This window comes from Palaemon carinicauda, chromosome 6, assembly GCF_036898095.1.
Source record: "Palaemon carinicauda isolate YSFRI2023 chromosome 6, ASM3689809v2, whole genome shotgun sequence".
Classification (NCBI taxonomy): domain Eukaryota; kingdom Metazoa; phylum Arthropoda; class Malacostraca; order Decapoda; family Palaemonidae; genus Palaemon; species Palaemon carinicauda.
The window spans coordinates 7,235,417-7,257,216 of record NC_090730.1 but is presented as its reverse complement, the minus strand read 5'-3'; the positions used below and the strand labels follow the sequence as shown (position 1 = coordinate 7,257,216).

At 45.0% G+C, this 21,800-nt stretch overlaps 1 protein-coding gene across 1 annotated transcript in view; it reads right to left on the bottom strand.

Moving 5' to 3' along the window:
- Positions 1 to 18,851, bottom strand: part of LOC137642410 (golgin subfamily B member 1-like) — a 45,274-nt gene extending 26,423 nt beyond the window's left edge. The window contains exons 1-2 of the mRNA XM_068374953.1: positions 18,638 to 18,851; positions 4,555 to 4,664 (exon numbers count right to left, since the gene is read on the bottom strand). Coding sequence (XP_068231054.1) covers positions 4,555 to 4,584 — 30 coding nt within the window. The 5' untranslated portion in view covers positions 4,585 to 4,664; positions 18,638 to 18,851. The remainder of the gene's footprint in view (positions 1 to 4,554; positions 4,665 to 18,637) is intronic.
- Between the last annotated feature and the right edge of the window lie 2,949 nt (positions 18,852 to 21,800).

The following is a 21,800-nucleotide window of genomic DNA, read 5'->3' as shown; positions in this document are numbered from 1 at the left end:
GGAGCCGAGAGGTCGATGACTGGTCTCCAGCCTCCAGACGCCTTCTTTACAAGAAAGTCGACTGAAGAAGCCTCGGGACCCGTCGAGGACCTCCAGGAGAGTGCCCTTCTTCAACATGGTCTGGACTTCTGCCCGAAGGGCCTGCCCCCCTTGCTGATCCCATGGCAAGGGAGCTCAATGATACTGGATTCGTCGTCAGGGGAGGTAGAGATGATGTGAACAGGACGCGATATCCCTGACTGATTACGGATATCGTCCAGGAATTGACCCCGAGTTGCTGCCACCTGTCTGCGCAACTTTGAAGGCATCTCCCCACTGGTGGACATGCAGCGGGATTGCCAATCCTACCGTTTGCGGCCTCGGCTGCTCCCTCTAGGATTCTTCCCTCCCCTGGAGGGCTTCTTGCCTTTCCTGTCCTTGACAGGAAAGGACTTAGACACCACTGTCTTCGCTGCCGTTGTCGGTTTCGTGGTCTTGGTAGACCGGGGCTGCTGGGGTGCTGGTAGTTTATAGGAGTTGGAGGGAGTCTTGGTGGGACTTCCTCCACCTCTCAGCGGCATGCTCCACGTCTTTAGACTCAAACAGGTTCGTTCCCATAACAGAAGAATGTCTGAGCCTGCTGATCTCGGTGCTAGGGACCTTTTGATGGAACCTCCCAGACACCACACCCCGAAGTTTCAGGATGGTGTTTGCCCACAAGTTCGAGACTTGGTGGGCCATAAACTTGATTGTGCGAGTGCCTGAGAGTAAAAAGGTCTCCATAGCTTTCCTGGTACGTTCTTTGGATAAATCCTCCGATCGTATCAGGATACCTAAGGTCCCTAACCAGATATCCAACCACGAAGTGCCCTGCATGGCACACTTCGCAAGCTTCTCCTGATTAAGGATCTCAGTCGCCAAGAATGAGACCTGTCAGTTGGAGTGTCTCTCAAGAGGGACTCCCTTGGTAAGCTCTTCCAATGAATGGTGAAGGGGAAGAGCTAGACAAGACTCCTCTAAGATCTCGAAGTACCTCCTCTGTTGTAGACGAGGAGGTGGGAGAAGCTTGTTGCCGGCACTGGATCGGCTGGAGAGGGCTAGCTTGGAGAGCTGGACTGCGATCTTGTCCCTGGCACACTAAACCCCTTGAGACCAGGGCAAAGCTGCGCTGGCCTTAGAGGGTTTTTGAGTCCCAAACACTCGGGGTCAGCAAACCCATTGAGTCCTCATAAGGGTCAGAACCTACCAAAATGCATGTTCTGACTCTTGTAGCTCTCCTCCTGAAGGACTAGCAGCAAAGTCTCCTGTCCCCAAAGGCTCTTCTTGGGGAGACTCGCGGACATTCTCCGAGTGACTGGCTGGCTCCGATCTAAATCTAGACAAGGACTTTGGTACGGTCTTGGAGTCCTTCGACTCCCTCCTGGGAGGGATGCAGAACTCCAACAACGACAGAGGTAGGCTCTTCTCCGCCCCTACCCGGGAAGACTTTCCAGCGCGAGGTGGGGTTTCCCTCATTGGTGCGATGGGGGAACGCCTCACCTCACGTGACTCCCCTGAGGACGGGAAATCCTTGTCCGAAGGGGAGGGAGAAAAAGTCTGGGGGGAGGGAGCTTGCCTCGAAGACTTATGAGGAGACAGCTTAGTCCTCAGAGAAGTCACCGCGTCAGAAACGCCTCTTTTTCTCTTCAGGGGAGTAGATGCCGCTAAGGATTTGTGGACCAGTTCAGAGGGAACAGGCTTAAAAGCCTGCATGACCGCTCTGATCAGTGCCCCAAATCAAGGCTGTTGGCTGACGGCTGTGCTGTCAGACACTCCCTCTGGAGGGACAGGGATCCACCGATCCCTAGGAGTTTCCAAAGTGGGGTTTGCCTGCAAAGAAAAAAAGACAAAAGAAAAATGTCCCTGCACCTCTCTGGACCCTTCCCCCTACCGGCGAGAGCGCTGTTCTGCGCTTGCGGGGGAAGGGGGATGTGGCGATGGCGACCTTGCCGCGCGTTGTCCTGCAGCATCGCGCGTTCGAGGATATTGACAATCGCGCTGGGGAGCGCGCTGGCGATCGCACTGGGGAGCACGCTGACAATCGCGCGATGGGGAATACCCGGGGTCGCGGCGCGGGAGACTGTAGGCGCGCAGAAGCATGTGTAGGAGACATCAGAGGGTGCGCAGGAAGCAGATTGCGCGCGCGAGGGTGAATGTTCGCGCGTGAGGGTGAATGTTCGCGCGCGAGGGTGAATGTTCGCGCGCGAGGGTGAATGTTAGCGCGCGCGGGCGCGCAGGATCAGCATGAAGAGCCTGTGTGGGCAAGGGATCGTTCGCTCTAAAAGATGTCGTTGGGCGCGCGCACGCAGGAGAGATATCTCCTGCGCTTAGCTGGATCCTGCGTACCTTGGCGAGCTTCTTGTGGGCGCACATCAGGCTGGCGATGCATCATTGCTGTGGGAGATGGGCGTGGGCGCGCAGGGGGTGTGTAGGTGACTGGGCGCAATTACCCACTGGCGAGGAATGGCGCGCGGGTGAAGGCAGACGGCGTGTTGGCGAGCGCTGGCGAGTAGGGGAAGCCTTAAACTTCCCTACTGCACCCAGATCCGAAGATCGTGGACGTGCAGGCGAGCGCTGCCGCGCAGGAGAGCGCTGGCACGCAGGAAAACGTTGGCGCGCAGGAAAACGTTGGGGCGCATGGCGCACAGTAGGTTGAAGGGGCGCAGTGGCGCGCTGGCGATCAGGTGAGGGCTGGCGCGCAGGTAAGCGCTGGCGCGCTTTAACGGGAATATTGGCAACAGGTGCACGCTAGCGCGCAGGTGAGCGCTGGCGCACTTTATCAGGAACGTCGGCACCAGGTGCGCGCAGGTGAGCACTGGCGCACTCTATCAGCAGTAGCAGGAGAGCCCTGTCGCACTATCTCCGAAACCTCTATGAGGTTAGGAGAACATTGGTGCGCAGGTGAGCACTGGCACGCTCTATCAGCAGTAGCAGGAGAGCCCTGTCGCGCTATCTCTGAAACCTCAATGAGGTTAGGAGAACTTTGGCTCGCATGCTTGGCATGGCGCGTAAGGGGCGTGTGAGCTAATTTGTGTGTACACCCTTGTTGCCCCGAAGGGACCGTTGACTGTTTTATAAAAACAGGTTTAGTTGGCGCCCACAGCGCATCAGCAGCCAGGAACGGCGATGGCAGGTCAGCAGGTCTGACGGGTGGAAGGTCGGCGTGCCCTTTGTCAGGATGATCTTCCACCGAAGGGGATAGCGAACGATCCGCAGAGAGGTCCAGGGTTGTAGCCGCAACAGTTGGAGATCGATGACGAGGCTCCTCTGCGGCGGACTGCGATGATGATGTTGAACTGAAGAGGCGCCTCCTCACACCTTTGTGAGGTGAAGGAAGGCCTCTCCGGCGAAGAGGAAGGCGAGCCTTACGACGTATGCGCCCTCTGGGGGTCGTTGGGTCAGCAAGCTGACCATCAGCAGTCCTCCGAAGAGGAGTCTCTGTGAGTGAACTCCCCCGAGGGGGAGAATCACCGGCAGGAGAGACTGTTGGACTTAGTTCCTCCCTCGAAAGTTGAGCAGAGGGAGAAACTAAGCCTTCAGCTACAGCAGGTTGAGAAGTTGCAGAGGTAGGAGATACCGCATCGGATACCTCTGCCACCACAACGTCGATGATAGACAGAGGATCAACCTCTGCCAAAGTCGGCGATTGCTTGACAGCAGCACTTAACCGCATGATGTCAAACAAGGCTTCCTTGGAGGTCGAACCTTCGAGCCCCAAGGAAGACCAAAGCTGGAATAAATCAGTTACATTGATATTAACATTTAAATCCTCCCCCGGGGGAAGAGGTGGAGCTGCCTCGCTAGGGGAGGCAACGCCATCTCTCAAACCCCGAGATCGGGAAACAGAACCATGGTTGGTCTACGCTACCCCTCAACGGTCTCTCGGAAGAAACCGATCGAGTGGGAGCTTCAGAGGAGGTTTGGGCAACGGAAGAAGAGTCCTTGGGATTTTCTCCTTTCAAAAAAATCTTCAAAGGAGAAATATCCCGCCTGGACTTCTTCTGTCGCCGAGAAAACCTCTCCCAATGGGAAGTAGACCACTCCCTACATTCACCACATTTATTAATACTATCACACCGTTGGCCCCTACATAAAGGACAAAGGGTGTGAGGGTCTGTCTCAACCGCCGACATAAATGTACTACAAGGGCGGTCGGGTAATCCAGGACATTTGCGCATTTTCGCAGAGGCCAACTTCGCACACAAACCTGTAGGAGAAAAAGCAGAGACATTAATGGCTGTCAGAGAGGCGAGGGTGAGAGCGGACAAGTCCGACTACCAACCAAGCCGAGAGCAAAGTGAGCTCAAGCACAGGTGTGTGTAGGGAGGTAGCAAGCTACCCTCCCTACCCCCCACTAACTAGCGGTGGGGTAGTAAACCCTCGCTAAAATTCTAATGACTCGTCATTTCAGCTACGCCGAAAGTAATAACCCCTATTAAATATCGTGGTTAGTATGTCAGTTACGGAACAAATAGACGGTTAATTGCATAGTTTCAATATTAATAAAAATCAACAAAAGATGTAAAATATGCTTACCAAAGCTTCCCATACACATTCCTTATACATTGTGGTGGAAGTCCAAACTGGCAGTTCAACAGATTATCATATAAGACTCCTCAATAAAGCATTTCCAATTGTGTTTATGTCTGGAATAAAGCAAAGTTGGGAATGAGTAACACATATCAAATGGATGAGGAAAAAAATAATGGACATACAGTACATACATACAACATGCATACATACATATACACATATCCAACATGTATATGGAGTTCTTTTTTAATCAAGATTAACTCCTTTGGTGCGGTCCTCCAAAATTGTTTGTTATCGATATGTTGACGATGTTTTAGGTATTTTAGAATAAAATTTTAATCTTGAGGGTTCTGTTTCAATCATTAATTCATTAGTACCATCTACAAAATTTACTATATAAAATAAATAAAATAACATATCCCACTTTTAGATGTGTTAATAGTTAGACAAACAGATAAATTTAAGTTTTCCATATATAGAAAGCCTACCAATAATTTTTCATATGTACATCACTATTCTGGCCACTCTAAAAATAGAAAGCCTTCTGCTTTTACCTCCAAGTACTGTATCTTAGGGCATTTAGAATTTGCAGCCCTGAGTACATTAAGGCCAAGTTCACTAAAATTGAAAAAATTGCTGTAAATCCTAGAAAACTGTACGAATAAGGCCAAGAAAACATTTTACAAAGTCCAGTTAGAGAAAATGAAAACAAAATTAATATGCTTTGTTTGCCATTTCATAATCAAGAATAATTCTGGAAATGATAATACTGTATAGTATATAGTATTATTTGTTCACAGTGTAACTTATTCTATAGCGGCCGAACACCCAAAGGTATTTTAGTCATTAAAACTGCATAAGGTGGCCATCTCTAGGGGTTCTCTTAATAATGCCTTGGCCACCCACTGGCTAGGATCAAGACACAAAATTGGATGGTCAGAGATGAGTGAACTAATCCATGTAAATGACTATACCCAAAGGAACATGTCGAATCTTTTTTAATCTCCTGTACCAAAGGTAGAAATTTGAATCTAAACCTTGGTCTGTTTTCCGTTAATTCAGTATTATTCTTTTATCTAAATTCTGACTTTTCCAGAATTATTAGGAAATTGACAGCTGTTAGATCCCCTTCTCCTGTATAAATACGATGTCTTCTCATTGTTGAGTCTGTTGCTGTCCCTAATGGACGAAAGTACTAACTGCAATCAACTCTTTTCATTTTTCCTTCCATGGCTATAATACATTTTATATTCATCACGTGTCAGGTTAAGTAATTTCTACACACACATATATACATATATATACACACTAATACCCCACCCTACGTCATTATTCATATAAATTTACACATACAATAACAGGCCTACCTTGGTTTACAAGTAACTAGGAATACAATTAAATCAGTATATGAGCCAATCGGTAAACAGGCATGCAATCTCATAACATACGAGCATTGTATTGATCTACGAAAAGAAAATTTCCCTCTGTATGCAAGAACAAGTATAGTACGAACGAGAATATACTGCAATGCCATCAAGGTTCATAATGAGACATCTTTGGGGACGTTAGAACTCTGGCAAGATCCCAAGCACGAGGATCAAGTTCTTTGGGCAGACACGATTGCTCATAGCTCCTCATCAGCATTGACAGATCCCAGATTGTAGATAAGTCAAGGCCTTTAAGTTAAAAGACATTGGTCAAGAATGAAACATGACAAATTTCTAAGTAATTTGTTTTTCCTAACTCTAACTATACAAAATTTGAGCTCTTTACTGTGGATATATTGTTCTGGCATAGCTGGAAACTAGCAATAAACTTTTCAAGTGAGGTACAACAAACTGCTGCCAGTTAGCACCAAAGGGGAGGGGTGACTAGCCAATCAGCTCACACTTATCCAGTCAGTGTACCACAGTACGTCACTTTTGATTACTAGGGGGCTTTTCAAGGGGGATAGGTGATGTTAGGACAAGTATGAGTAAATGCGCATTAGGTCCAACCATAAAACTTGCTTCTCCAATGAATATGTTGTAGTACATTCTCTTTTAAGTGTTAATATTAGCATTAAGATTTTGGCGGGCTTTTCACAGGATGATTCGTACGTTTATGACCTATTGATGAATGCATCCTAATTCCTTATGGTTTTCTCTCCCGTTTTGCCCCGGCTTTACTTTAAATTGGCCAATCAGAATCCAGATATATTCTAATCACTTGTTTTAATCGGTTTCTCATGAAATTCATTATAAAAACAAGAGCTTCAGTGGTTGTGCCATATATTTTTAAATAGAAAATTCTCTGTTTAGCTTTCGCCACCCTTTATGATAGCTGTGAATTTACACCATTTAAAGCCATAAGACTATTTTTTATAACTAATAACAAATAACCCTTGAAATTTCTTCATAATCACAAGTACTTCCATCAGAAGTAATGTTTCTAGGTTAATATATGATACTCTAATTTCTAGCGAAACTGGAATTCGCTATAAGAAATGGACGAGTTCTTGCTAGTTTGGTATTTTTCTCTATATGTTTAATAGAGGCTGGGGCATAATAACTGACGTATCGGTCCATTAATATGTGAAGTATGTTTTTCACGCTAAAGTCTATTGTTAACATCTGAGAGACTGAGGGGGACTTATTGTGCATGCGTTTTTCCCATGGTTTGGGGAGCTTTCTGTGCATACACAATGACGTATTTGTCAGGTAAATTTATAAACCAATTAACAACTTACAAGTACTTCTTCATAAGTTCCAGGATATTGTTCTTCAACAGCTATTTTTTCCCACCTTCGTATTCAGCTTCAACTTAACCACCATCTCGTAAAGATGTCTCCAAGAGGGAACTTATAAGGACATTAATCTATTTCAAAATTTAGTGTAATTCTGTTTATGTCGGCAATTGATTATGATGGAAATGCTCTCCGTTCAGTGTAAAACTATTGTTACTCATGTGTAATTAAAAAATAAGAGCGAAATAATGCCTCAATTTTCAGGGAAGGCGAGCACATTTTCTACTGCAAAGCTTTTGTAAAGATTGCCACGAAAAAATAATAAAAAAGGCGACGGTGTTGTTCATAAGGTAAGGAATTATGTGTGATTTACTTTTTCATAATGGTAGGATTTATCGGTAAATTTGTATTGTATTACAGGGTGTGATTTTCGAACAGAAAATATATGATTTCCTATAGTAAATAACGTGATTTAACCGAATTTGACCTTCATTTCAACCGGAATCAAACAGCTCAACCAATCCGACTAACTTTAAGTTGACGGATTGGTTGATGTTATTACGGATGAAATGAAGGTGAAAACCGGTTAAATCACGATATTTCCTACAGGAAAAATGTTATTTTCATTAGTAAAATAAATTTTTGAATATACTTACCCGATGATCATGTAGCTGTCAACTCCGTTGCCCGACAGAAATCTACGGACGGGATACGCCAGCGATCGCTATACAAGAGGGGGGTGTACTCACCAGCGCCATCTGTGGTCAGGTACTCCAGTACTTCTTGTCAACACCACCTCAATTTTTTCCTCGGTCCACTGGTTCTCTATGGGGAGGAAGGGTGGGTCAATTAAATCATGATCATCGGGTAAGTATATTCAAAAATTTATTTTACTAATGAAAATAACATTTTTCAATATTAATCTTACCCGATGATCATGTAGCTGATTCACACCCAGGGGGGTGGGTGAAAACCAGTATACATGTTAATCAAGAAGCTAAGTATCCCGTATTTCATTTTTATCAGTTATTCAAAATAACAAATGAAATTATAAGTACCTGGTAAGGAAGTCGACTTGAACCATTACTCTGCCTTTAATAAGTACGTCTTCCTTACTGAGCGCAGCGGTCCTCTTAGGAGGCTGAACAACTCTTAGGTGCTGAAGTATAAAGGGCTGCAACCCATACTAAAGGACCTCATCACAACCTCTAACCTAGGCGCTTCTCAAGAAAGAATTGACCACCCGCCAAATCAACTAGGATGCGGAAGGCTTCTTAGCCCACCATACAACCCAAAACAACAATAAAAGCATTCAAGAGAAAGGTTAAAAAGGTTATGGGATTATGGGAATGTAGTGGCTGAGCCCTCACCTACTACTGCACTCGCTGCTACGAATGGTCCCAGGGTGTAGCAGTTCTCGTAAAGAGACTGGACATCTTTGAGATAGAATGATGCAAACACTGACTTGCTCCTCCAATAGGTTGCATCCATAATACTCTGCAGAGAACGGTTCTGTTTGAAGGCCACTGAAGTAGCCACAGCTCTCACTTCATGTGTCCTTACCTTCAGCAAAGCAAGGTCTTCATCCTTCATGTGAGAATGAGCTTCTCTAATCAGAAGCCTTATGTAGTAAGAAACTGCGTTCTTAGACATAGGCAGCGAAGGTTTCTTAATAGCACACCATAAGGCCTCTGATTGTCCTCGCAAGGGTTTTGACCTTTTAAGATAGTACTTAAGAGCTCTGACAGGGCAAAGTACTCTCTCCCGTTCGTTACCCACCATGTTGGAAAGGCTAGGTATTTCGAACGATTTAGGCCAAGGACGTGAAGGAAGCTCATTTTTTGCCAAAAAACCGAGCTGTAAGGAACATGTAGCCGTTTCAGATGTGAAACCTATGTTCCTGCTGAAGGCGTGAACCTCACTTACTCTTTTGGCTGTTGCAAGGCAGACGAGGAAAAGAGTTTTGAGAGTGAGGTCTTTGAAAGAGGCTGACTGGAGAGGTTCAAATCTAGATGACATAAGGAACCTTAGGACTACGTCTAGATTCCAGCCTGGAGTGGACAACCGACGTTCTTTAGAGGTCTCAAAAGACCTAAGGATGTCCTGCAGATCTTTGTTGGAGGAAAGATCCAAGCCTCTGTGGCGGAAAACCGCTGCCAACATACTTCTGTACCCCTTGATCGTAGGAGCTGATAGAGATCTAACATTCCTAAGATGTAACAGGAAGTCAGCAACTTGGGTTACAGTGGTACTGGTAGAGGAAACTGCATTGGTTCTGCACCAGCTTCGGAAGACTTCCACTTAGATTGATAGACTCTGCGAGTGGATATCCTCCTTGCTCTGGCAATCGCTCTGGCTGCCTCCTTCGAAAAGCCTCTACCTCTAGAGAGTCTTTCGATAGTCTGAAGGCAGTCAGACGAAGAGCGTGGAGGCTTGGGTGTACCTTCTTTACGTGAGGTTGACGTAGAAGGTCCACTCTTAGAGGGAGAGTCCTGGGAACGTCGACCAGCCATTGCAGTACCTCTGTGAACCATTCTCCTGCAGGCCAAAGGGGAGCAACCAACGTCAGCCGTGTCCCTTCGTGAGAGACGAACTTCTGAAGAACCCTGTTGATGATCTTGAACGGCGGGAATGCATACAGGTCGAGGTGGGACCAATCCAGCAGAAAAGCATCCACGTGAACTGCTGCCGGGTCTGGAATCGGGGAACAGTACAATGGGAGCCTCTTGGTCATCGAGGTAGCGAACAGATCTATAGTTGGCTGACCCCACAGGGCCCAAAGTCTGTTGCACACGTTCTTGTGAAGAGTCCATTCTGTGGGGATGACTTGACCCTTCCTGCTGAGGCGATCTGCCGAGACATTCATATCGCCCTGAATGAACCTCGTTACCAGAGTGAGCTTTCGACTTTTTGACCAAATGAGGAGGTCCCTTGCGATCTCGAACAGCTTCCTCGAATGAGTCCCTCCCTGCTTGGAGATGTACGCCAAGGCTGTGGTGTTGTCGGAGTTCACCTCCACCACCTTGTTTAGCAGGAGGGACTTGAAGTTCATTAAGGCCAGATGAACTGCCAACAACTCCTTGCAATTGATGTGAAGCGTTTCCTGTTCCTGGTTCCATGTCCCCGAGCATTCCTGTCCGTCCAATGTCGCGCCCCAGCCCGAGTCTGATGCGTCCGAGTAGAGATGAAGGTCGGGGGTCTGAACAGCTAATGAGAGACCCTCCTTGAGAAGAATGTTGTTCTTCCACCACGTTAGAGTAGCCCTCATCTCTTTGGAAACAGGAATAGAGACCGCCTCGAGCGTCATATCCTTGTTCCAGTGAGCTGCTAGATGGTAATGAAGGGGGCGGAGGTGGAGTCTCCCTAACTCGATGAACAGGGCTAGCGATGAAAGGGTCCCTGTTAGACTCATCCACTGCCTCACCGAGCATCGGTTCTTCTTCAGCATGCTCAGGATGCACTCTAGGGCTTGGTTGATTCTTGAGGCCGACGGAAAAGCCCGAAAAGCTCGACTCTGAATCTCCATTCCCAGGTAAACGATGGTTTGGGAAGGAACGAGCTGGGACTTCTCTAAATTGACCAAGAGACCCAGTTCCTTGGTCAAATCCAAAGTCCATCTGAGACTCTCCAGACAGCGACGACTTGTGGGGGCTCTTAAAAGCCAGTCGTCTAAATAAAGGGAGGCTCTGATGTCTGCCAAGTGAAGGAATTTCGCAATATTCCTCATCAGTCGCGTAAACACAAGAGGTGCCGTGCTTAGGCCAAAGCACAGGGCTTGGAACTGGTACACAACCTCTCCAAAGACGAATCTCAGAAAAGGTTGGGAGTCTGGATGGATGGGAACGTGAAAGTAGGCGTCTTTCAGATCCAACGAGACCATCCAGTCCTCCTGCCTGACCGCTGCTAGGACCGACTTCGTCGTCTCCATTGTGAACGTCTGCTTGGTGACATAAGCATTGAGCGCACTGACGTCCAGCACCGGTCTCCAACCTCCTGTCTTCTTGGCCACCAGGAAGAGACGGTTGTAAAAGCCCGGGGATTGATGGTCCCGGACTATCACCACTGCCTCCTTCTGTAACAGGAGCGACACCTCTTGATGTAACGCTAGCCTCTTGTCCTTCTCCTTGTAGTTGGGAGAGAGGTTGATGGGAGATGTGGTCAGAGGGGGATTGCGGCAGAACGGAATTCTGTAACCCTCCCTTAGCCACTTGACAGACTGAGCGTCTGCACCTCTTCTTTCCCAGGCTTGCCAGAAGGTCTTGAGTCTGGCTCCTACAGCTGTCTGAAGAGGAGGGAAGTCAAAGCTTGCTTTTCGTGGACTTGGCACCTTTCTTGGACTTGCCCCGGTGACTGTCTGCACGGGAACTTCCTCGGCTGGGGGCTCTGCCACGAAAGGACGGAATGAATCTGGTAGCAGGTGTATCAGCCACAGGGGTGCGGTAAGATCTCGGCACTGAAGGTACGGTTTTAGCCTTACGTGCTGAAGAGGCCATGAGGTCATGCGTATCTTTCTGGATAAGAGCCGCAGCCATCTCCTTGATTAGCTCCTCCGGAAACAGGAACTTGGAGAGAGGAGCAAACAGCAACTGTGACCTCTGGCAAGGGGTGATACCAGTAGATAAGTAGGAGCATAGATGTTCCCTTTTCTTGAGGACTCCTGAGACAAAAATAGAAGCAAGTTCGCCAGAACCATCGCGAATTGCTCTGTCCATACAGGACATGATCAGCATGGCCGAGTCTTTGTCAGAAGGGGCAGTCTTCTTGCTTAAGGCCCCCAGGCACCAATCGAGGAAATTAAAAATTTCGAAGGCGCGAAAGACTCCCTTCAACAAGTGGTCCAGATCAGAAAAAGTCCAGCAGACCTTCGAGCGTCTCATAGCCGACCTACGGGGAGAGTCAACCAAACTTGAGAAGTCGGCCTGGGCAGAGGCAGGGACCCCCAAGCCTGGTTCCTCTCCCGTGGCATACCAGACGCCCAACTTAGAAGCCAGCTTAGGAGGAGGAAACACAAAAGATGTCCTTCCCAGTTGCTGCCTGGACTGCAACCAATCCCCTAAAACCCTCAAAGCTCTCTTTGATGATCTGGCGAGGACAAGCTTGGTGTAGGCAGACGTAATAGGCTGCATGCCTATAGAAAACTCGGATGGAGGAGAACGAGGGGTTGCAGAAACGAAGTGTTCAAGGTATAACTCTCTGAACAGAGCCAGGACCTTACGAAAGTCTAAGGAAGGTGGCGAAGACTTGTGTTCCTCCACATCAGAAGAAGGATCATCCAGGTGAGCAGCTTCATCCTCAGAAACCTCATCTCCTGAGAGTTGAGAAGCGAGAGGTAACGGTATAGCGGCATGCTGAATGGCTGAATCCTGTAGAACGGGTGCATGCGCACTTGCGGATCCATCATCACGCCTCTGTTGAAGAGGATGAGGGCTGGCAATGACAAAGTCATGAGGCTGGGGTGAAGGAGGTTCTGCGGTGGTCTGAGGAGCAAGCGTGGTCAGAAGCGAATGCTGTAAGACATGAGGCTCATGCTGCATGGTATGCGGTTCATGTTGAATGGGAAGAGGCTCATGCTGCGAAGAATGCGGCTGCTGCATGCGTTGAGGAGGCTGCCTCATAGCATGAGGTTCCTGCCTCAAGGGTTGAGGAGGTTGCTGCGCAGAGAGAGGCTCTTGCCTCAAGGGTTGAGGCGGTTGCCGCATAGCATGAGGTTGCTGCCTCATGGGTAGAGGAGGTTGCCGCAACGCATGAGGCTCCCGCCTCATGGGTAGAGGAGGTTGCCGCATAGCATGAGGCTCCTGCCTCAAGGGTTGAGGAGGTTGCCGCATAGCAAGAGGCTCCTGCCTCAAGGAAAGAGGAGGTTGCTGCATAGCGCTGGTACCTGGCAACTCCCAATGCGGCAGCTCACGCATGGAAGCAGGAGGAGCCTCAACATCATACGTCTGGCAGGGTGGACTGCGCAGAGGTGGAGGAGCGCTCGCAGGAGGAGGTGTGCTAACCTTCTCTGCCTGAAACTCCTGCATCAAAACCGCAAGCTGAGACTGCATTGTCTGCAGCATAGACAACTTGGGATCAACAGAAGCTGGAGCAGAGGCCTGTTGAGGCATCGCTTTACCTCTCTTAGGAGGTGTGCAGTCATCAGATGACTGCGGCGAGTCCGAACTGGCCCAGTGACTACACCTGGGCCGTTGGACTCGCTCGGACGGGACCTTACGTTTAAGAGGTCGTGAGACCTGGGTCCAGCGTTTCCTCCTGGAAACTTCTTCCGCAGACGAGGAATTTAAGGGCTCAATCGTCTGGGAGTGGAAGTGACGATCTCTATCAGATACGCCCACAACCACTGAGGATACAACTGTGCGCCGATCAAGGCCTGCCGAACCCTTTTGCCCTTCGACGTTGCTTCTCCCCTGGGCTTGGGAGCTTGCAAGAGGTCCCGGACTGGGAGGACGACTGGCACGCACAGAAGTATCCTCATGCGCAACACTGACACTGACACTAGGCACAGCACTGGCACTAACACTTCCCACTGCACTTTTCACTTTAAGTTCCTTGACATCTGCCAAGAGAAGATTGTGGTCACTCACTAAAGACTCCACCTTATCACCAAGAGCCTGAATGGCACGTAACATATCCGACATATCAGGCTGAGCACTCGTAGTAGGTTCGGGGGTCACCACTACAGGGGAAGGAAAAGGTTGAGGATCATGGGGGGAGGAATAAACCAAAGAGCGAGAACTCCTCCTAACTCTCTCCCTCTCTAACCTAGTCGTATACTTGAGGAATTCATTAAAATCGAATTCCGAAAGCCCAGCACATTCCCCACATCGATCTTCCAACTGACAGGATTTTCCCCTACAGTCGGAACAAACGGTGTGAGGATCAACAGAGGCCTTCGGAAGACGCCTATTACAAGTCCTAACACTACATCGCCTAATTTTAGGAGCTTGAGAGTGGTCGGACATCTTGAATTTAGAGAACAGTCAAGGGGGAATTCCAAAGTAAAGCAAAGATCGTTAACCAATAAATCGATTTAATTCCAAAAGCTATCTAAGCTAAGGGAAAAGCTTCCTGTATAGCGAAGGCTAAATTTTAGAGCAAATACTTCACCAAAACCGTGAACAAAGACTCCAAAATCAACAGTGTATCCATGTAGGTCTTGCCGGCGGCACGACAGAGGAAAAAAAATTGAGGTGGTGTTGACAAGAAGTACTGGAGTACCTGACCACAGATGGCGCTGGTGAGTACACCCCCCTCTTGTATAGCGATCGCTGGCGTATCCCGTCCGTAGATTTCTGTCGGGCAACGGAGTTGACAGCTACATGATCATCGGGTAAGATTAATATTGAAAACATATATTTTCTATTAAAATGGTTAAATATTATTGAAATATAAGCACTTGTTCAACGTTGTCACTTCTCTTACGGATGTACTGATAACGATAACATTAGCAACGTTACCAATGTTTCACAGTACTACCAATGATGACGAATGGTACACAGAGTTACCAACGACACGATGACATTACTAGCGGTAGAAATGCTAAATATTTCCATACATATTTTAAATAATTTTTCCATATAACTATTACACAATATAGAAAAAGTACAAAAAGAGCACAGAACCTAACAAACCAACCTAACCTTGCCTAAAAGTACCCCGGTCACAACACACATATAATGACTATTGAGGAATGACTTTTACTTTTATGAAGAAAACGAAGAAACTTGTGGGTCACAGGAGGGTGAGACTGACGGATTAACTCCTATGACTGGGATGTGGATGGATGGGGGTCATCGGGGTCTTGTGGGTCGAGGGGGTCCATTGTCTGTTGTTGTAAAGGAGGGTAGAGGTGACTGGCAGTAATGAAGAAGTGGTGCAGTAACATATGTTCCGGATAGTAGTGGGTGAAAAAGAACCTGGAAAAATATTGCTTGAAATATTCAGTCTTCATTCCAGGTCTCTGAACCCAGGGAATTAGAGTAGCAGCATCTCATTTGGTAGAAAGGGGGGGAACTAAAGGGATAACGAAAAATTTCTTGGATTCACGTTCAATAGCCCCAAAGACCCATATGGCACTTAACGGTCTACCACGGATGTATTTAGCTTTACAAAAATGAGATTCGTCTATTTCAACTGTTACTCCATCACCACCAATCGCCTCTTGATTATCGAAGAAGTATTCGGTAACCTCGGAACAGAAACTTCTCCAATCGACAATAGTTTTCGAGGATATGTCGATACCATGCATGAAGGTCTCATGGTCCGAATGTTTAAGCAAAAAGTGGTTTGCAAATAATATTAACTTCCATGGGGGTAGACGACTTTTCCCCAAAAATGTACCTTTATAGGCAGTAACGGTAAATGTACCTTTATAGGCAGTAACGGTATAACCACAACGACGTTTCTTCTTAGTTTTAGGTATGATGGATTCAGAATTGCAATAAAACACGTGAATGTCTTTCCTATAAGATAAAAGAGAACGGCACTTGGGGCACTGTAAACGTTGATGAATTACGTTGTGTGATTTAAGGAAATAATCAACATTGGCTGAAGAATCATAAAAATCACCATGGAATTTAGCCACTGCTTTTAGGTACGGAATACTGCAGCCGTTATAAGTTTCTATAACTTCCTCCATCGAAAAATACGAAAAAATAAATCTCACTTGAAATGACGCACACCTTACTAGGTTAAGGGTTACAACGCAAAAGGGATTGGAGGAAAGGGCATGAACAGACCACTCAGAGATAAAGGAAGGGGGGGGGGGGGGTAGGGAAACAACCCCCTTGTGTAAACTTTGAATAGGCATCGGTTGGAGATTAGTTAAGGGAAAAACAAAGGAGACTAGCGGGTAAACATGAATGAACTAAATAGGGAAACTAGTCCAGAGAAAGTATTTATGTGAAACAGAGGAGTGAAAAGGAAATAACCAAAGAAAAGAAATAAAAACAATATAGGCAGATAAAATAGAATGAATGATAAATAATATTGAATGGGAATATAATGAGATGATTTTATCGTGAATGAACTGGATAGGGAAACTAGTCCAGAGCAAGTATTTATGTGAAACCGGGGAGAGAAAAGGAAATAACCAAAGAAATAAACCCAATAAAGGAAGATAAAATGGAATGTATGATAAATAATATTGAATGGGAATATAAAATGAGATGATAATATAATAAAAAGAGTAATGGGGGGGGGAGCTTCTGCGCAGGGGGAGTGATATTTGCGCAGACCTAAAAATGATATGCACGAACGTACGTACAAATGGGTGCTAATGTTAGCATGGAATGCTAATATTTGATCTACATCAGACGTTGGCAGCACTGGTTACTGTATTTTTTCAGGAAATAATCTTTGCAACGGCTCCTCCAAAGTTTATCCAGTTATACTGTTTTGTATTTTCCTCCGGTTATAATACATACAAGAAGGTAATGTAAAGAGAAGAAAAGGCTTGTTTTACGTTTATATATTGATTCCCCAATATGTTTTCCCCACCCACTGGGGGTCCCCCATTATCGGAGCATATAGATGTATATATATTTCTGAAACTATTCATTTTCGACGGGAACGAGGGTCATTTTTGAAGAGAGCGTAATTTTTTCTATAAGAAAAAGTAGTTGTTTTCCTAGGTTACATTGCCCTGTAATACACTACAATGAAACCGATTTATCTGTGATTTACCTTATCATAATGTAAGGATTTATTTGCGATTTACTTTTAGTTTGTGACCTGGGAAGGGGGGGGGATCCGGCTAGCAGTTATGACCTGGGAAGGGGGGGGGGGGGTCCGGCTAGCAGTTATGACCTGGGAAGGGGGGGGGGGGGGTTCGGCTAGCAGTTATGACCTGGGAAGGGGGGGGTCCGGCTAGCAGTTATGACCTGGGAAGGGGGGGGGGGTCCGGCTAGCAGTTATGACCTGGGAAGGGGGGGGGGGTCCGGCTAGCAGTTATGACCTGGGAAGGAGGGGGGGGGGGGTCCAGGGGCTTGCCTCCTGCTAGGGGTTGTGACCTAAGAAGTACTAGGTTAGGTGGGTTTGTTAGGTTCTGTACCCTTTTACAAATCTAAAAAGTGTTAAATAATCATGTTTGGCCAGTTTTCAGCCATTAACATGAACCATATACTGTATATTTCTAGCTGATTATCTTAGGCTTATTTTCCCTTTCTGACCATTATTATTGCTGCAAATCACTCGTTATGGCACTTCCCCGCTCAATCCCTGGTTTCCCACTGGGTTCCCCCTTAACGGGTGGTTTGCCCCAATAATCATGGTCCAGAAATGCATAAAACACACGGTAACAAGTAGGAAAAATTCATGGTTCATGTATTTGGCTAAAAATTAAAGTACATTTCTAGTTGTGCCCCAACCTAAGTCTGGAGTCCGGAGCTTGCCCTGGTTAGGTCTGCAAACTGAGAACTACTAGGTTAGGTTAGGTGGGATGTGTTTGGCTCTGTGGCTTATATGAATCTCGGTTTCCCCGGCCGTAAGTACAGTGATACTAAGTTTTTTATATTAGAAATATAGTACCTGTTCTCAAATCTTACCCCAAATAAGGTCTTCCGACATTATATGGAGCCTTTGTAGGGTGACGGCCAGATCCGTTTTCATTCATAGAAAATGGGAATATTATAAAGTGGGGTGGACTGTGGCCGTCATTCTAAAATCGAGTTCATAGAAAACTGGAATATTCTGAAATGTGGCCGTCGTTCTAAAAACGATTTTGGCGGGAGAAGCTAACTTAAAAAACCCACCTAACCTATGCTAAAACCAGTATCCTTACCCATGCCCCCCCCCCGGCCCCGGACCCCACCTTACCTACTACAGGAGCAAGAAGATTCGTGGCCTGAGTAAGAACTCGAGCCACTTAAATTTTCAGGTAATATAGGGTTTTCGGCAAAAAACACAAAAGTGTGCGTTTAAGCACATATTTAAGATCCGTAGACCATTTCCAAACGTTTTTATTCTATACAAGATAACAAGTCAGAGCGATAATAAGCAAATTAGGACGATTGGCCGTAGCGCTACAAACTACCCATAAGCATATTTCTACCAACTTCCAGTGACGCCTAATGTAGGCCTAATTTACATGCGAAGAGCTCTAACAGTAAAACGGGGGTTATAATAATTTCACACTCGACTTACAAAATAAATTATTGAACAAAGTAGCAATTTCATTAGTAGTGGCCTTGCTAGTTGCTATCTAACCAATGACACCAAAGTGGGCATAATTTGCTAGATTAAGAAATTCTATAGAATATAAATTACTGTAAACCTAGGCACTACATGTCTAATGATAATTAAACTTTAAAACAACGGCAGTTCCTAAATAACATGTTAGAATATAATGACCAATATATCACCTACCTTAATAGACAAAACTTTTACATATTATTCTTGCCACTTCATAAGAACGATTACATCATATTCCTTATTTGAAAACACAAAAGAGTTAATTTTATAAAGAAACACACTGGATTTTGCATTCCTAATTTGTAAAGAAATGGACGCAACACCACACGTGACACGCTTGACAAAGACGCGCAATAAACAAGGAGTATGGAACATTCGAGCATATGACAAATATAAACATAGACATAAATAATAACAAGAACGTCAACATGAACTATAAAATGTCGTGCTCGTCGCCATATTAGTAAGAGATACGTCATGTCTATGTGCAATCACGAATAGCCTACATAGATGATCAGTTTGGGGAAATTAAAGAAATTGCAACTAATCTCAGTTATCCAGAAAAATAGAAAAATCATGAATAATGCTTTTCAGTTTTCCTTTCGTGTTTATAACACAAGTCTAATGCTCAACACATGTCATTTGTTGTGATGTCAACACAAACACACACACTTTTATAGCAAGAGAGAGAGAGAGAGAGAGAGAGAGAGAGAGAGAGAGAGAGAGAGAGAGAGAGAGAGAGAGAGAGAGAGAGAGAGAGAGAGAGAAAGTTCAAACTTGAATCTCACAAAACTGCCTGCCCATAAAAAAATAGAAATATTTATAGAAGAAATCAGAATTCCAAAGAAATTACTGGGTTCAAGATTTTGAAAACTCTAATGCTTTATGATGAAATAACTTAATGTGTCAATTTCAATAAAAAGCTTCCATTAGATCATTTCATGTCAAAACAATTTTGTTGTGGTGTGGGTGTTCATTTAAATTTTTGACAAATTTTCTTCCATGGTCAGAAGGCAGAATGGGCTACAATGAGGCCTGCATTGAGTTCCAATAGTAAATTTAACTCTCTCTCTCTCTCTCTCTCTCTCTCTCTCTCTCTCTCTCTCTCTCTCTCTCTCTCTCTCTCTCTCTCTCTCTCTCTCTCTCTTATTTCTTTAGTGTTGAAAACCGGCTTCAATCTATCTAGCCACTTTTATCTTTATATGAAATCTTTTTCAAATAAACATTTGAATTAAGAGGTTTTGTAGGAATAGGAAGATTTCCGTTTGCAGCATTTTTATGTATTCAAGCAAATTTTTGGAATGATTCACAGAGAGAGAGAGAGAGAGAGAGAGAGAGAGAGAGAGAGAGAGAGAGAGAGAGAGAGAGAGAGAGAGAGAGAGAGAGAGAGAGAGAGAGAGTAATTCCATTTGCAATTGCTGATTAATTAATAAATAGCTTCCTTCTTACTGGCATTGAATTGTCCAGAGCTTTCTTATGTCTGAGGTATTTACTTTACAATTTATTCGTAATCGAATTTGTGTTAAATTTGACTAAAATTCTTGATGATGAACTTCTCTACAATACGAGCATTTATGCTTACAAGCAAATCCTACCGCCTAGTAGATGAAAGCCGTGTCTTCAAAAGCGTACTGGGTATAGACAGCTGTCGATCTCCTTCCGGTATGGTTTTACCCACTAACTTTCAACCCTGATGTACATGGAATTACAATATATGCCTGACAGGTTTCATTTGACGCGTATGTATAGTCCCCAAAAGATGCATGATTACTCCTTGTATTTTTTTTATAGACATCTGCTCCCACAGAGATTAGTCCAGATTTTTGCATCCTTCATGGCGACTCATATTCTGCCCAGATATCCAATGCATTTCTGTCTTCCAAACTGTCCGAATTACACATGCTAAGTGATGAGGTGCCTTGTTTCAAATGACCCTATTCACTTTCAGCTACCATCGTGAACCTCTACATGTTAAGTGTGGGTAATAGTTCCCGATTTAGGCTATATGGCTCGTCACCGGAATAATGAGAGCCATTTAGTACAGAGGTATAACTTGGATAAAACACTGTAATTACACTGTGAAGTAAATTGCCAAAGATTGAACAGCAATACAGATGTGGGAACAGAGGTCAAGTATTAGGAGAAAAGGTGGGTGAAGCCAGGAAACAAATTTATGCTACAAAGACCCTTGAATAATGACTACGGTCCACTGTCAATAAGTGCCCCTACAGACTTGGATTAGATTTATAGAATTTGGTCCATATAGCCTGGCACTTGGTCAGGGAAGCCATTCAGCGCCAAGGTGAAATTGAGGGGAAAAAAATTGTAGACAGCCTATGAATAAAAATTCAACGCAGGGAAGGCTAAAATTCGCTTGCCTCTACGAGACGAAGGGACATTGCTAAAATCCTTCAGTAACGATTACACAACTCCCCTCCTACGGGGAAAGTGTGACAGAGGTCAAGTGGAAGGCTTGAAAGTGGGTCCACCTGGGGTTCAAAAGGATGATGTAAAGACCATCGAATAACTCCTACGGTGAACTGAGCGAGGTACACGATGACACGTAAGCTCTATGGTATTGGTTTGTTTACTACAGGAGAGACAGCAGCTTTTCCATTGTTAAAATAGGTTTTAATCTTTAGCGAGTAGTTACATTTTACAGAGACAGTCTCCTTAACATCGACAAGTTTTCCACACAGATCTTAGGGATGAGTTGCAGTCTACAATTAATGTTTATTTTCTTCATTTCAAGGTTGAAAATCTATGCACTCTTAGCTCTGCATCGTAGGTTTCCCTATACAGTACAAGTCATATTTCATATTGACTGGAGTCTACAATAACATTCATCATTTCATTTCATACATATTTTTTTTTATGTCAGCCAACACAAGATGTATGATTTTATTTTTCTGAATCAAGTTTCTATGGCTTTTAAAAGTCTAGTGTTACCTCTTATACTACCTTTCTCCTAGTCATGAGCAGTTTTAAAGTTTTAGTTTAGTGTATTATTAGTACTAAAAAAACACTTTTGATAATTCTTCTAAAGATATTGTAGGTCTAATTTGTGGCATAACCTTAAGACCTCTAAACTATAAACTACATGTTGATGAAATATAAAACAGAGCATAGCTTCTTCTCTTAATAGATTAGGTGTAAATGTTAAGAAATGATTATTGATTTGGCAAGCTGAAAAAGTTTGGTTGACAAACTTTTCCAGATGTGTCACTCAAACTAGATATTTGTCATTGACTGAAAACTAGATACAGTAGTCATATCAAATACAAAATGGGAATGTTCTCAGCAAATGCATTCTGGGTCTTGGTCTAATGAGACATTT